The sequence below is a fragment of the Callospermophilus lateralis genome, chromosome 13 (assembly GCF_048772815.1).
Source record: "Callospermophilus lateralis isolate mCalLat2 chromosome 13, mCalLat2.hap1, whole genome shotgun sequence".
Lineage (NCBI taxonomy): Eukaryota > Metazoa > Chordata > Mammalia > Rodentia > Sciuridae > Callospermophilus > Callospermophilus lateralis.
This window is the reverse complement of record NC_135317.1, coordinates 33,257,300-33,273,425: the sequence shown is the minus strand read 5'-3', so window position 1 is coordinate 33,273,425 and position 16,126 is coordinate 33,257,300. Positions and strand designations below refer to the sequence as shown.

The 16,126-nt window shown below is 37.5% G+C and overlaps 1 protein-coding gene across 2 annotated transcripts in view; it reads left to right on the top strand.

Moving 5' to 3' along the window:
* The window catches only part of Armc3 (armadillo repeat containing 3), a 91,757-nt gene extending 78,585 nt beyond the window's left edge, over positions 1–13,172 (top strand). For both annotated transcript variants that reach the window (XM_076831657.1, XM_076831656.1), the window contains exons 16-18: positions 6,730–6,927; positions 9,168–9,330; positions 12,963–13,172. In XM_076831657.1, the coding sequence (XP_076687772.1) occupies positions 6,730–6,927; positions 9,168–9,330; positions 12,963–13,172 (571 nt within the window). The remainder of the gene's footprint in view (positions 1–6,729; positions 6,928–9,167; positions 9,331–12,962) is intronic.
* The last annotated feature ends 2,954 nt before the right edge of the window (positions 13,173–16,126 follow it).

Sequence of the window (16,126 nt, the reverse complement as noted above, 5' to 3'; positions counted from 1 at the left end):
GGCAATCCTGTCTCCTCAGAATTCAGCTTTTTAACCAATTTTATGTCTTTGTTTTGTTGTTGTTGTTTTTTGCTCCTCGAGAATTGTGGTTTTCAGGCTTTTTGGCTTTCAGGATTTCAACATAAGGGATTGCGGCATTTGGGATCGTGTTTAGGGGCATTGTAATTGACACTGGTGAAGATGGCACATATTAGTTTTTCTCTGCTCTTCCCTGCTAAATACAACTATTGACCCCTGAAATAATGCAAGAAATGATGCAACCAAAGGAGAACTCCAAAGGTGGTAAGAAAGCAAACTGGCTTTGGACCTGAGGCCTTGGGGAGCAGCACAGCAGCAAAGTATCTCATTCATGCCTGCCCCCAAGCCAAGAGAAGACTCCCAACCTAGCAACAGAAAATATCCAGTAGTCTCTCTGTTAATACCAAGCAAGTCCAGTGCCATGGCAAGTACTTGTAGAACGTTCGCAAATATGCTGGGCCACATGACAAACTTCAATACGTTTTATTTATTTTTATTTTATTTCCTTTTTAAAAAAATATTTACTTATTTACATATTTATTTTTGCATTACAATTTCAATACATTTTAAATAATTCAAATTATACAGAATATGTTCTCTGACTATAATAGAACTAAATTAGGAATTAAAACAGAAATGCAACGACAACAAAACTCTAAACATGTGGAAACCAAATGACATGCTTCCAAATAATTCATGGAACAAAGAGGACATCTCAAAGGAAATTAAAAGGGATACAGAAGTGAATTTTAATAGTGAAAAACACAATAAATTTGTGGGGCACATCTAAAGCAGAACTGAGAGAGAAATTTGTTGGTCAGTTTTCCATTGCTGTGACAAAATAACTGAGATGATCAAAAGAAGGAAAGAGGGGCTGAAGTTGTGGCTCAGCAGTAGAGCACTCGCCTAGCATGTGGGAGGTGCTGGGTTTGATCCTCAGCACCACATAAAAATAAACAAATAAAAATAAAGGTATTGTGTCCAACTACAACTAAAAAAAAAAGTACTTAAAAAAAAGAAGGAAAGGTTTATTTAACTCACCGGTTTAAAGCATTTCATCCACATTCACTTACTCTTTTGCTTTGGGTCTGTGGCAGCACAGTATATAATGGTGAGAGTGTGTGATAGAGGAGGCCTGTTCACCTCATGGTGGCTGGAAGCAGAGAGAGAAAGGAAGGAGTTGGAGCCTTCACATCCCGTTCAAGGGCACACCTCCCATGACCTAGCTTCCTCCCGCTCAGCCTCACCTCTTCTAGCTTCCTCCCACTCAGCCTCACCTCTTCTACCACCTCCCAGTAGTGCCACAAACTGGTAACCAAGATTTTAACATATGGTCATTCAAGATCCTAACTATAGCAGAAATCTATTAAACTAAATACTTACATCAGAAACAAAAAGAATTTTCAAGTCAAAAATCTATTATCTCAAGAAACTGGAAAAAGAATAAATGCAACACAAAGCAGAAGGAAAGATACAGTAAAGATCAAAAATCAATGAAATTGAAAACAGAAAAAATAACAAAGAAAATGAATGAAATAAAAAGCTGATTCTTTGAAACAATCAGAAAATATCAATAAACATCCAGCAAGGCTGACAAGAAAAGAAAAAAGACATAAATCTCAAAATCAGGAAGGAAAGAAGGAATTGTTGCTACTCATTAAAGGGTAATAAAATAATGCACATTAGTTTAGAAACTTAGATATAATGGACCAGTTCCTCAAAAACTACTAACTAACAAAACTCAGGAAAGATGAAATAAATGACCTGCATAGTCCTCTAACTAGTAAGTTGAATTCATTAGAAATTTCCACAAAACAAATTTAACTCACAAGTTTCACCAAATGTTTACCAAACATTTAAAGAATTAGCACCAATTTTATACAATCATGTTAAGAAAAAAATAGAATGTTTATCCACTCATATTATGAGACCAACATTAATCAGTGTCAATATAGGACCAAGGGCATTACATGAAAATTACAAATCAAAATCCATTATGATTATAGATGCAAAAATCCTTTATGAAACATTAGAAAATCAAATCCAGCAATATATCAAAAGAATAATTTATGTGAACAAGAGAGCTTTATCCTTGAAATGCAAGGCTGGTTCATATTTGAAATATCAATCTGTAATCTTCCATATTAGCTGTATAAAGAAGAAAAGCCACTTGATGCATATCAATTGATGCATCTATTTGTGATTTTCTTTAAGTTGAAAGAAAGGAATAGGAGGAAACTTCCTATTATATCAAAGAATACACAGTTCAAGACAGGATATCATCTGTCCTTGCTTTTCAACATTATATCGGAAGTCCTAGATACTGTGATAGGCATTTTTTAAAAGTTAAACATTAGAAAGTGTGGGGAAGGAAACAATTCTTATTTGCAGACAAAATAACATAATTTGACTAAGTAGAAAATCCTTAGCCTATTTTTTTAAAAGTTTTTTTAAAACTCCTAAAAGTAGTAGGTGAGTTTAACAGTGTATTAGGCTGTAAGACCAAAGACAAAAATTAATCATATTTCTATATACTAGTAATGAACAAATAAAAACTAAAACCTTTAAAATATCATTTTCAAAAGCCCTAAGAAATGAAAAGTGAAATAAAAAATGAAGCAAAACTCCTAAAGCATTTGCACATTGAAAACTATAAAATGTTTATAAAAAATTTTTAAATTAAGTGAAAAGACATGCTTTCAAATATTAGAAAATGCAGCATATTAAAAATGACCTTCTAATTGATCTACATATTCCATACAATTTCATCAAAATCCCAGTAGGATGTTTCATAGATGTAGACAAGATGATTTTAAAAGTTTTATGGTAAATTAAATAACTATAATAGCCAAAAGGTTTTTTAAAAAGAAGAATAAAGTTGAATCACTCCACCTAATATTAAGACTTTTTGTAAAACTATAGTAACCACCTGGCATGGTGGCACACACCTGTAATCCCAGCAGCTTGGGTGGCTGAGGCAAGAGGATCATGAGCCTCAGCAAAAGGGAGGCATTAAGCAACTCAGTGAGACCCTGTTTCTAAATAAAATACAAAATAGGGTTGGGGATGTGGCTCAGTGGCCAAGTGCCCCTGAGTTCAATCCCCAGTACCTACCCTCCCCCCCCCTCAAAAAAAAAAAAAACTACCAAGATAGTGTTGTGTAGGTGAAAGAACAGAGAAATGAATTAACAGAATAAAGTCCAGAAAGATACAAACATACCAAAAGGATATTTTTAATTGAAATTCTAATGAAATAATTATAAATTTTCATGTTGCCGTACAAAAAAATATGAAGAGATCTCATGTACCTCAATTATAAAATTTTGAAACTTCACCACAATAGATAACTAGGATATTGACAGTGATACCATCCAATGGTTGTATTCCATTTTATACAATTTTATCACATATGTAGGTTTATACATCTACCACCACAGTTAAAATAATGAACAGGTTTATCACCACATGGATCCCTCTTGTCTAATTGCTCCAGCACCACTTTTTAAAAAGCTCCCATTGAATTGCTTTTGCACTTTTGTCAGAAATCAGTTGAGCACGTTTTGTGTGACTCCATTTCAAGATTCTCTGTTCCACCAATCTACATGTCTGTACCCCCACTAGTATCACTCTGTCTGAATCACTGTGACTATATAGTAAGCCGTATCATAGTGGGTCTTCTTGTTTTATATTTCTTCATCAAGGTTGATTTAGCTACTCTACAGTCTGTGATTTTCCATATAAGTTTTAGAATAAGATTTTCTATCTAGAAAATCCCTTTGCTGGGATTTTGACAGGTTTTTCATTAAAACTAGATATCAGCTGGAGGTGGTGGTGCAAACCTATAATTCCAGGCTTTTCAGGAGGCTGAGACAGGAGGATCCCAGCAACTCAGATTCTGTTTCAAAATAAAAATAGCTGGGGATGTACATCAGTAGTAGAGCACCTGCCTACCGAGTGTGGGGCCCTAGATTCAGTCCCCAGTACTGCCAAGAGAAAAGGAAAACAACTAGAGATCATTTTTTGTTTGTGTATGGAGAACTGACATTATTAACATGATGTATCTTCAAATCCACAAACACAGAATGCCATGCATTCATGTCTTCTTTGATTGCTTTCATTGGCATTTTTTATTATTGAGCACACAGATCAGGCAGGAATTCAAACTTTGATTTCCATTGTTGTTTCTATCTAGCAACAATTGATTTCTATGTGTTAATCTTCCATACTGAGATCTTGATGAACTTAACTGTTTGTTCTAGAAGTTTTTTCTTACATTTCTTGGGATTTCCTACATGGTCATGTCATGTACTTTGTCCTTAATTTATAAGTTTGATTTTGATGTGTTAAGGAGTGGATTTCTTTGGGTTACCTCATTCTAATGAGGTATTCACTGAAATTCTTGACTATGTAGATTGATGTCTTTAACTAAATTAAAGAAACAATTTCAGCCCCTCTTCAATTTTTTTTTTCCTTTCTGCACCCTTTTTTTTCTTCTCCTGGGACTTGGTTGACATCAGTCTTTAATCTGTTTTTTTTCTTTAATACCACAGGTCCCTGAGAGTCTCTCGATTTTTCAATCTTTTCTTTCTGTGTTATTCAGATTGGATAATTTTTATTGTTGTAGCTTCAAATTTATATGTCTCCATTCTGCTATTAAACCCATTCAGGGAGTTGTGCATTTTGTTTGTAGTGGTGTTGTTGCTGTTGCTATTTGTTTTTTGGTTACATAGTTTTCAAATCCAAAATTCTATTTTTAGATCTTCTATTTCTACAACTTTCTAACTCACTATGCAAGATTGTTTGACCTTTCCACTTGGAGAACTTTTAAAGTCTTTGTGGGGTAAACATCTGTTTCATCTAGGCATTGGTGTCTATCAATCCTCATTTGCCATGAGTGGAGATTCTCTAGTTCTTCATGGATAGTAATTTTATTTACAATATTGTAAGTCCCATGAGTCTTATATACATTCTAAGAATATCCTATGTATGTGTGCATGCTTGCACACGTGTATGTATTTTAGTAGTTAAGTGACCCGTTTGATTTCAAGCTTTCAATTCCAACCACTTCTGTGGCTTGTCATTCCAGTGTCAGTCCAGTTTTCAAAGTCCTTGCAGTGCTATTTGGATCACTGTTGGTTGCATACCAACCAGTGTCCAGTTAGAAGCTTGGGTGATGGGTGTATACTGTATTTCAGTTCTCAAAGTCAATCTAGGTACTGTTTAGCACTAGCTGTGCATGCACAGCTCAGAATAAGCCTAGGAGTTCATAAACAATTGTACAAGGTCACTTTCTTCAACTTCTTCCTTTTCATGATATCTCTATCTCTCTCTCCCTCCATCCCATCCCCTCTCTCTTTCCTCTCTCTTTCTGGGTCTCTTTGAACTTCCTTTTGGGTCCTCCAGCCATAAAACTTCATTTACTCATTCCTGATGCTCTCTTACATGACTGCCTAGATGTTCACAATCAAACAGAGAAATGAGTGCATATGAAACAGTATGACCTCTTATGAGACCCTGGTGCCTCCCCTGTCATGGCATTCCTTTGGGGCTGGGGTGCACAAAACTGGAGAAAAAGAAGAAAACAGACAGAGACTTTGCTCTACTATCTAACCTGTTTCTCAAGAGCATTTCTCCTTGATTTCTTCCTGTCTGTGCTAATGCTCACTTCTGTTTTTAGGGTAGGTTTAGTTCAGCGTGGGGAATTGTGAAGAAAATAAAAGGATAAACTCATTGTCAATTTAGTAGTGATTCATTTTGGTCTTTTTGACCTTCCTGTTGATATTTACTTTTGGGGTCCTCAAATAGCTGTTACATGCATACTGTCCAGATTGTATGACTATGTTCACTGGGAAAGACAGAGTGGAATGTGCTTACTCCATGTTACCTGAAATAAGACCACATATCATTGTTTGTTGTTCAACTCATTAATTGATGAGGGAACCAGTAAGATGTTAATACTGGTTCAAAAGATACCTGAGATATGAGGTATTTATATCCAATTTGATTAAGAAACATTACAAAAAGATTACTGAGCTCTGTGCAAAACTGGTTAACATCCTACAATGCAATAAACTAATTTTGGGGAGTACCTTTTCCATTGCACAGAAATTATATTAATCTTTACTAAACAAAAGCTACACATTAAGTAGTAATTCTTCAAGTCTGGAACTTTTAATAAATAGTAAATAGTTTATTTGATGCTAAGCAATTCTGTTTTTACTAAGTATGTTCTCTCAATAAATCTTGAATGAGTCTTTGCTCCCATATGACTTGGAAATTATATGCCATTCTTATTTTCTTTTATGCTTTAGTTCCATGTTTTGGATAATTATTCTTAAATTTATCTATCCAAATTCTTTCAAAAGCCTTAACTGAAGCAATATATAAGTTCAGCTTAGGTAAACCAATTTTTTTCCAATTCAATAAATATTTATTTTATGCCTACACTGTGCCAAAAACCTTGCTAGGCAATTGTGCAAAAGCCCAATCCATGATTTTTTATAATATATACCAATCACATAGGTTCTCTTCAAAAATAGTTTTTCCAACATAATATAGACTACAAATGAAAACTTCTAAACTACATATGGTATGGTTGTTGAGGAATAAAATACTTTATTCCTATAATGCTCTTCAAATTAACTCAGCATAGTTAGTTTTGTTCATTTGTTTAGCAAAAGATGTGATTTTGATTGCTGTTTACTCTCAAAGGAAAGGCAGAGGGAAAAAAGAAGAGGAAAAACTGAAAGAGGAGGAAGAAGTTCTGGCAGCACCAAAACTGACTGGAGAAAGTTCTGATAAAGAGTGGTTCCCTCCTCCTGATCCTGAGTTCTGTATTTATGTGTATGAAGCAACCAAATCAATACTGCCCATAACCAATGTTAAGGAGCAGATTGAGGTTCTGGCCAAGTAAGTTCTCTAGGTATACATATACATTTTTAATTTCTGAATGTTTTTCATTTTAGTGGTTTGCTTTTTTTTTAAGCCATTTTTGACAAATCCATTACAATAAAATTAAACTTCTTAGTATCCTTTCTCTGACTCTGAAGCAGAAGCATGGTGAACTTCAAAAATTTTCAATTTCTCTTTTAGGTCACTCTTCCTTGAAGAATCAGAGCTAAGAGCTAGAAATTGCTTAGAGAAACATGTCTGTTATTTTCTCCATCTAAACCATTAAAAGCATCTTTCAGTGTGGTCTTCGAGATGTTATGAATGAATCAAAAGTTTGAGAAATAAATCATTCCTTAGGTGTACAAAGTCCTCATAATTTAAATAAGCCCCACTGTGAATTATTTGTAATTTAAAAATGATTTTTTCATACAAATAATCATCCTCTGTTTTTCTATTTGTGTTTCACGTTGCTCTAAAGTCAGGTGTGAGCGTTGTTAGAGCCTGTGGAATACTGGTCCTCATGAGAGTGTTGAATCAGATGCCACTAAGGAAAGGCTGAGAATGTGACTTGGTGGCTGTAAGGGATCAGGAATCACTAGAAGTGGAGGGTAGGCTTCATGATTGACACCGCCCCAGGAGGTGAGCTGCTGGTTCCTGCAACAGCTGCAGTCTCCACGGGAGCCTGTGTCTACTCCAAGTAGAAGTGAGCCGCAGTCATCAAGCCTGGATGTGACAACTGCAAGGATTGCAGCTGCCAGATCACTAACTTCTTGTCAGCCAGGACTGAAAGACAGCATTTTTGGCAACAGAAGTTTTTCCTGACGTCCTTGAGAAGTGATGACTTAAGCAAAACCTTTGATTCAGCTCCTATAAACATTTGTCATATTTCTCCGTGCTTTGTTTCTCTCTGAGGTTCTTTCCATCACTCCCAAATCATTGTCTTTTTAAACCTGAGTCCACAACAAGTTGAAGAGAGATGCAGAGATCTGTCCCCAGACCTTTGGTCCCTTGGCAGTCATTAAAGCACTCCTGGAGCTTTCTCAACACTTTCCTTTTGGGTTTTGTTTGTTTGTTTTTTGTTTTGTTTGTGGTGCTAAGGACAAAACTCAGGGCCTCATACATGCTAGGCAAGCCCTCTACCACTGAGCTATACCCCCAGTCCTTTTATTAAAAAAATTATTTTGAGACAGGGTTTCATAACGTTTCTCATGCTGGCCTCAAACTGGCTATCCTCCTGCCTCAGCCTCCAGAGTAGTTGGGATTACAGATGTGAGCCACTGAGCCTGACTTTTCTTTCTTTCTTTCTTTAACTATTGTTCTTCATAGTACAGCAAAAGGAAATTCTTTTAAACTTGCAATTCTACAGAGTGGTGGCTTTAATTGTCAGAGGATCTTGGCAGATGTGATTGCTAAGTTCTTCAGTGAGCACCTAGCTCTAGGAGAAAACCATAAACAAAGTATCCACTCCCATCATTGCTCACTGCTCTTTTTCTAATTCCTCCTCTTCTTTGTCTAACTTCAATGCTATGTGATGTCATGCCTTTCTCTAATATAGAGAAAATGTCAATGAATCTAGTGGGAAATTTTTCTGTTTGTCTTGTCTCTAATTTCTCTTCAAAGAAAACTCTTATGTTAGTGCAACACCTTGGACTTGAGATTAAAACATTATAATTCAGAATACTTTTTTTCAGAATGAGATAAATTTTAAGACTGCATTTATATTTGGTGTAATGTTGATTTGTATCTTGTTATAAATATTGGGAAATTGACATTGAATTTCTTCTTCACAATACATTAAATTGCTAGAGTTTGTATGTATATGTAAATACTTATATACATACAGTAAGCATAATGTTAACCTCATTGTGAGTAAATTTTTACATTTTTAAAAGTAAATCAAACAGCAAAAAAAATCAGAGAGAATACAGTTTTGGGCTTTGTTTTGTTTTGTTTTGTCATCGGAGATTGAACTCAGGGACACTCAACCACTGGGCCACATCCCCAGCCCTATTTTGTATTTTATTCAGAGACAGGGTCTCACTAAGTTGCTTAGAGCCTCACTGTTGCTGAGGCTGGCTTTGAACTCAAAATCCTCCTGCCCCAGCCTCCCAAGCCACTGGTATTACCAGCATGGGGCCACTGTGTCCAGCTAGAGGCAATACAGTTTTTATATGGATAATAATACACATAATAGTAATCAAAGTATCCAAAGTGAGATATTAAACTTGATTGATTTTATTTCAATGTAATTGACACAGGTATGTGGCAGAAAAAATGGGTGGTAAGATTGCAAAAGACAAACTGCCTGATTTCAGCTGGGAACTTCATATAAGTGAACTAAAAGTTCAACTTAAATCCAACGTTATACCAATTGGATATATCAAAAAAGGAATCTTCTACCACCGAGCTTTGCTTTTCAAGGTATTTCAGATATTTTGTCTATTGGCCATTATGTTAATATGTTTTGTCTTTACCATATCACAGTGGGACAGTTGCTAACATTTAACTGGATAATATTGACCCTATAATTTAGATTTGCTTATATTTGACATATTTGTAATGTATGTGTACAAAAATATATGTGTGTATATATATACATACACACATGACTGCATATATATCTAGACTATCAGAAGCATATTCACTCAACATTTATCATAAAACTACCACAGGCCAGGGCCTCTGCTAGTGTCTGGGAGTACGGAGATACCAAAGCAGGTGTCCCTGAATTGAAAGGTACCAGGCATCTTCTGAGGTGATGTTGAAGGTTTCAAAGAAATAAGTGGTCAACAGTGCAAGCATTAGAGGCTGCATAAGATTTCATCAGGTAAAGAAGAAAAACTAGAATGTTCTACCCAGAGCCAACACCCTTAGAAAAATAGCACAAGTATGAGAGTCCATTTGAGGAATGCAGAGTAGGTTATCTGGATGAGAGAGAGAGAGAGAGAGAGAGAGAGAGAAAGTTAAATAAAGCTAAAGGCCTGATCCTAATGCAGCATGTAGGTCTGTGCTTCAGTAAAAAATCTGCCCAGGAGGAAGGGAGGAACATAACTTTGGAAGACCATTCAGGTAATGGAATGAGGAATGAATTAGAGTAGGAGCAAGACCAGGGACAGGATGACCAATTAGAAGGGGCTAGAGCAAGAAATACAGATGACCTGTACCAAAGAGGTGATGGATCAAGAGAGAGAGAGTCAGGAGGAGCAACCAAAAGGAACTGATGGCTGCTAGAGTACAACATGAGAGATGGCATGTGAGGAACAGAATGGTTTCCTGGCTCCTGGCACGGAAACCAGGGAGGATGGCCTGGTTTAAGAGGCCACTTTAAGAGCGGGAGCCATCTTTTGCTCTGTTGTACCCAGTGTATGGCATATAACAGGAGTTGAGAAAAAAGTTTCCCAAATTACAGACTGAATATGTAAAATTCCTACCCTCTTCCAAAGACCTATCAACCTCATCACATCCAGTATCTTCCCCCCAGTTCCAGGCTAATCCTGTTCACAATCCAAATGCCTTTCGTACTTCTTTGGATTTCTTACTCTACTAATTGTTCCTTCTCCTGTCTTAAATCTCTTTCTATTAACTCTTTCCCACTTAAAATACAAACACACTTAAGTCTATAATACATAAAGAGAAAATGTGAATCTCTTTTTATAAAACCTACAACTACTATTACAGTGCCTAGTATCATGACAGTCACCATGTTGAACTGCATCCCAGACACTTGATAAATCCCATTGTGAAGAGCCTCAAAAAATGCCAAAGATTACAATTACTACCCTGCTTTAAAGACAAGAAAACTGAGAGTTGGAAAAATAATTTACCCAGGTTCAGTCAGAGGTAGAACTAGAATTTGAACCACATGCTTATCTGAATAAAAATAAAGAGACACCCCCAAAAACCAAGCAAACAAAAAAACCTACCACTTTGCTTCCACCCAGAGGGAATTCTCATTCCTGGTCAAAATCCTGAGTCATATCAACTCCTTGTCACTCCTTGGCTCACCTTTTACTTGTTGCCAACCCACTGTCAATAAGGACCGTGGTGACCTCCACAATGTCTGTCTTACTTAATATGCCAAAGAATTTGTCACTGTTCGTTTTATTCTCTGACACTGCTCTCTTTGGTTGCTTTTGTCCTCTCATGTCATTTCATTTAGTCTGCTTTGGAGACCCTTTTCTCCACCCCTCTCTTAAATACTGGGGTTTCTCTACGTTCTGACCCAGGCTTTCTTCTGTTCTCTATTAATGAATTTCAAAGGGTAAAGTCTTTCTTCATACACCTGAAATAGTACCTAAATCCCTAAGGTTTACAATTGTGTCCCACTTCACAAAGAAGATGTAAGCTCATTTGCTTGTTGGCTGGCTCACTCAGTTTTTTCCCCAAGGTCACAAAGGCAGACTCTGGAGACTGATGCCCTGGCTTTCACTTTGGGCCACCATTTACAGTAACCTTGATACTTTATACAATATAACCTTTTCTATTTATTTATTTATTTATTTATTTAGGCCATGAGTTTTATTTATTTATTTATTTTTATTGGTTGTTCAAAACATTACAAAGCTCTTGACATATCATATTTCATACATTTGATTCAAGTGGGTTATGAACTCCCATTTTTACCCCATATACAGATTGCAGAATCACATCGATTACACATCCACGTTTTTACATATTGCCATACTAGTGACTGTTGTATTCTGCTGCCTTTCCTATCCTCTACTATCCCCCCTCCCCTCCCCTCCCATCTTCTCTCTCTACCCCATTACGATATAACCTTGATACAGTAATCAGATGCTTTCTGATTTCCAATTTGTTCTCCACAAAATGGGGAATAGCATCTATTCCATAGGATTTTTTTTTTTTTTTTGAGGATTTAAAGTGCTTTGACATGGTGTTAAAAGATCAGTAAATACTATTTTGGAAAACATCCTATAATTATATATACGTGTGTGTGTGTGTGTGTGTGTGTGTGTGTGTGTGTGTGTGGTCTCTACACCCCACTTGACCATGAGGACCATACATTTAGATACTATTTGTGTTTCAATGGACTGTTTACTAGGCTGTGTCAGGCTAGGTGGAATATAAAGTCCTGAAAATGACAACCATATCTTAATCATTTTGGCTTGCCCAAAACTACTTGGCACAGTCATTGCATAGTAAGTAACCAATTAGTTAAATTAATATACGAATATAAAGATTGTTAAGACAACTCAATTCTTGCCTTATGAATCTATGTAGCATTTATGGAATGCTTGACTTTTAATCCTCGACGCATATTAATTCACTTCATCTTTATAACCAAATGAGGAAGCAACTGTTGTTCTCCCTTCACAGATGAAGAAATGGAAGCCTGGATACACTGGGTCGTTGGCTTGTGGTTAGTGGCTAGTAAACCCCAGGGCTGAGGGGAAATTAGGTAGTTATTCCCAGCTCTTTTATTCACTGTGAACAGGCTGAGAAGTTTCCAGATTATTTTAAAGACACTTTAAAAAAAAAAATAACCTCAAAATCAGGAAAATCGGGGCAATTTGAGGAGGTAATGTCTAAGGAACATAAGTATCCTCTATTGAGGTGACATCAAGTGGCCCCAGAAGGGCCCACCACTCACAATTCTGCTTCCCCTTCTAGGCCAGTCCCTGTCTACCTCACACAGAATAAATTGGGTAGAAATAGGTCCCCACGAACTTGATGCCCCCATTCGATTGCACTGCACAGCACAGCCAAAGAGCAGCCTGGAGGTGTGGAAAGATTGATAGATGGGCCGGGGCCAAGAGCCACGCAATAGCTTTTCCCCAACACCTTATCCATCTTAGCCCGATTCAATACAGCAACTGCCTGAAAAATGTCATTTTCCCCAGGACCCTCTGAGGTCACAGCATGGCGAGGGACCAGGGAACTTCTTACATTCGATCGGCTGCTATCACAGATCGTCCACATTTTTCAGCCTTGAAACTCAGCCTTCCTTTGCAGGGTCGATCTGACCTTCCACCTCGGTGGGTTTTACAACTAAGGGCTTTTCCTCTCTCTCTCGCCCCCCCCCCCGCCCCCAGGCTCTGGCTGATAAAATCGGCCTCGGCTGCAGTCTGGTGCGAGGGGAGTACGGCCGCGCGTGGAACGAAGTGAAGCTGGTCAACGAGTCTCGGAAGGGCTTGACCGGGGGCCTGCCGCTGCCCGAACTCTACATCGTGGACCTCATGTTCCACCCGGGGGCGCTGCTGAAGCTGCAGAGCAGGGAGGCCGACCTCTACCGATTCCTCTGAGCCTCGGAGGGAAATGCCAGAGGGGGTCAGCTGAGAAAGTCACCACACACTCTTTCTGAGAAGTTCATCGACTGATCTTATTTCAATAAAATTATTAGCAATGTTCTGTGTAGGAATGCGGAACTCTCTTGAACTGTATGGTGCTGCTGGATTCGGGCTTGTGGCCAGAGTTGTGGGTCCTCTCCTGCTCAGGATCAGTCTCTCACATAAAGGGTCTCTGTGGTCCCCACCAACCCGGACCCCTGTGCCTCTCCGTCCCAGAGGAATCTCAGCTGCTGCTCCCAGGAGGTCCCTGTGGCCCCCGACCGTCCTTCAGGCCCAGAGTGCTTCGGGAGCACGTGCTGACGCTACCTCTGAGGATTTTTAATGTCTTCAATGGCCCTTTCTCACTTTCATTGAGATTTGGACAGTTTGAGTATTGATCGGCTTATAGGTAGACCTCAGTATTACAAATTCCTTTTCCAACTCCTTTTGTTCATGGTTTTAAAAACTTACCATTAACCATACTATTTAGATCTACTTCACTGAATTGAAATTAGTTTTTAGGGACTGGGGATGTAGCTCAGTGGTAAAGCACTCACCCAACAGATGTGAGGTCCTGGGTTCAATCCCCAGCACATCAAACCAACCAACCAAAAGTTTTACAAAAGTATTTCCTAAAAATGTCTTTGTCTTGTGTATATAAACTTGGAAATAGACCTTCAATGGAGGTGTGGGGGAAAGGATGATATGAAAATAGGAGGATAACTAGAGGAAAGGGCTGTAGCTTAACAAGGAGGATGGATAGGACCAAACTAAGACACACACACACACACACACACGTGTGTGTGTGTGTGTGTGTGTGAAATTGTCACAATGAAACCCATTATTTTGTACAATTAACATGTGCTGATTAAAAGGAAAGAAAACTGTAGACTTTCAGTTAAAAACAATCCTGATTTATTCTTATACATTATTAGGCTGAGTCATCAAAACAAAGCTTTAAATTAATACAACAACAACAACAACAAAATCCTTGCTGAGAAATTGTTTTTTTCAGAATTGAGCACAAGAAATGAGTAAGCATATTTCAATCAAGAAAACAAAAACTAGCAGTATGATGACTCTCATGATGTGTGAATTTCCTAGCCAACCTTCAAGTATAAAGTTTACCCATGTAATCATTTTCTTTCTTGTTTTTCTTTTCGGTTTTGTTGTTGTTGTTGTTGTTGTTTGGGGATTGGTTTATTTCACATAGCACGGTAGCGTCCAGATCCATCCATTTACTGGCAAAAGTCATAAAGTAAGTATCTTTTATGGCTGAATAATAGTATGTGTATACCACATTTTCTTTATCCATCATTTATTGTAGCACACCTAAGTTGTTTTCATAGTTTAGCTATTGTGAGTTAGGCTGCTATAAACACAGATGTGGCCACAAGATTGTAACACACTGATTGTAACTCTTTTGGATATGTACCAAGGATGATATAACAGATGAAAGGGCGGTTCTTTCCCTAGTGTTTGGAGGAATCTCCATACTGCTTTTCAGAATGGTTGCAACAATTTGCAGTCCCACTAGCAATGTATGAGTGTACCCTTCTCCCCACATCCTCACCAACATTTATTGTTCCTTGTATTTTTGATAATTGCCATTCTGACTGGAATGAGATGGAATCTCAGTGTAGTTTAATTAGCATTTCTCTAATTGCTAGAGATGTTGAACATTTTTTCATATATTGGTTGACCATTCATAATTATTCTTCTGTGAAGTGCCTGTTCAGTTCCTTTGCCCATTTATTAATTGGATTATTTGGGGGCGGGGATTGGTGTTAAGTTTCTTGAGTTCTTCATATATCCTGGAGATTAATGCTCTATCAGTGGTGCAGATGGCAAAGATTTTCTCCCATTCTGTAGACTCTCTCTTCACATTGCTGATTGTTTCCTTTGCTATGAAGAAGCTTTTTAGCTTGATACCATCTCATTTATTCATTCTTAATTTTACTTCTTGCACTTTAGGAGTCTTGCTAAGGAAATCAGTTCCTAAGCCAACCTAATAGAGAGTTGGCCCTACTTTTTCTTCTAGTAGGCACAGGGTCTCTCTTTCGTTGTTTTTTTGTTTGTTTGTTTGTTTGTTTTTGGTACTGGGGATTTATCTCAGAGACCAATGAGATACATCCCCAGCCCTTTTTATTTTTAGTCTTGAGACAGCATCTCTCTAAGTTGTGAGGCTGGCCTTGGACTTACACTTCCTGCTTCAGCCTCCCCAGTTGCTGGGATTACAGCAGTGAACCACCATGCCTGGCTATATAATCATTTTCTTTCTTTTTTAAATTTTTGTTTTAGTTGTAGATGGAAACAATACCTTTATCTTATTTTTTTTTTAAGTGGTGCTGAGGATTGAACCCAGGGCCTTACACATGCTAGGCAAGTGCTCTACCACTGAGCTCTAACCCCAGCCCTATAATCATTTTCTTAAAAGGTATTTTAAAGTGAATTTGACTTAAGAAATTAGGGTTAAGATTTTTTTTTTAATAAACCAATCTGTAATTTCAAAGAACATGATTCTCTATTTCAGAATAAATGTCTTTATTTCAAATGGTGTGGTCATTCTATTTATCTTATAATTTCATGAAATTAGAGCATGGATTATAGGACACAAGCCAATCTCAGCATTTTCAAGTCTGTTTTGGTCAAGAAAACATTTAAAGTGGATTACAAAGATATGTAAGGTGTAACAAGATGGAAAGAAACGAAAAACAGCCATTACATATAAGAAAGTTCAAGGCTAGGAATAAGTTTAGAATTCAAAATGCATTCATCATCATGAAAATGAGGATGATAAAAATTCGACCTTAAACTCTCTAGCAGCCAACACATAGGGAAACGCTATCCGGTGGATGATTTACCCCAGGGTCCATGAGACAAAAGTCCAGAGCAGTTTCTAGGAAGAACCAAGACCAGGGCAAACGCTT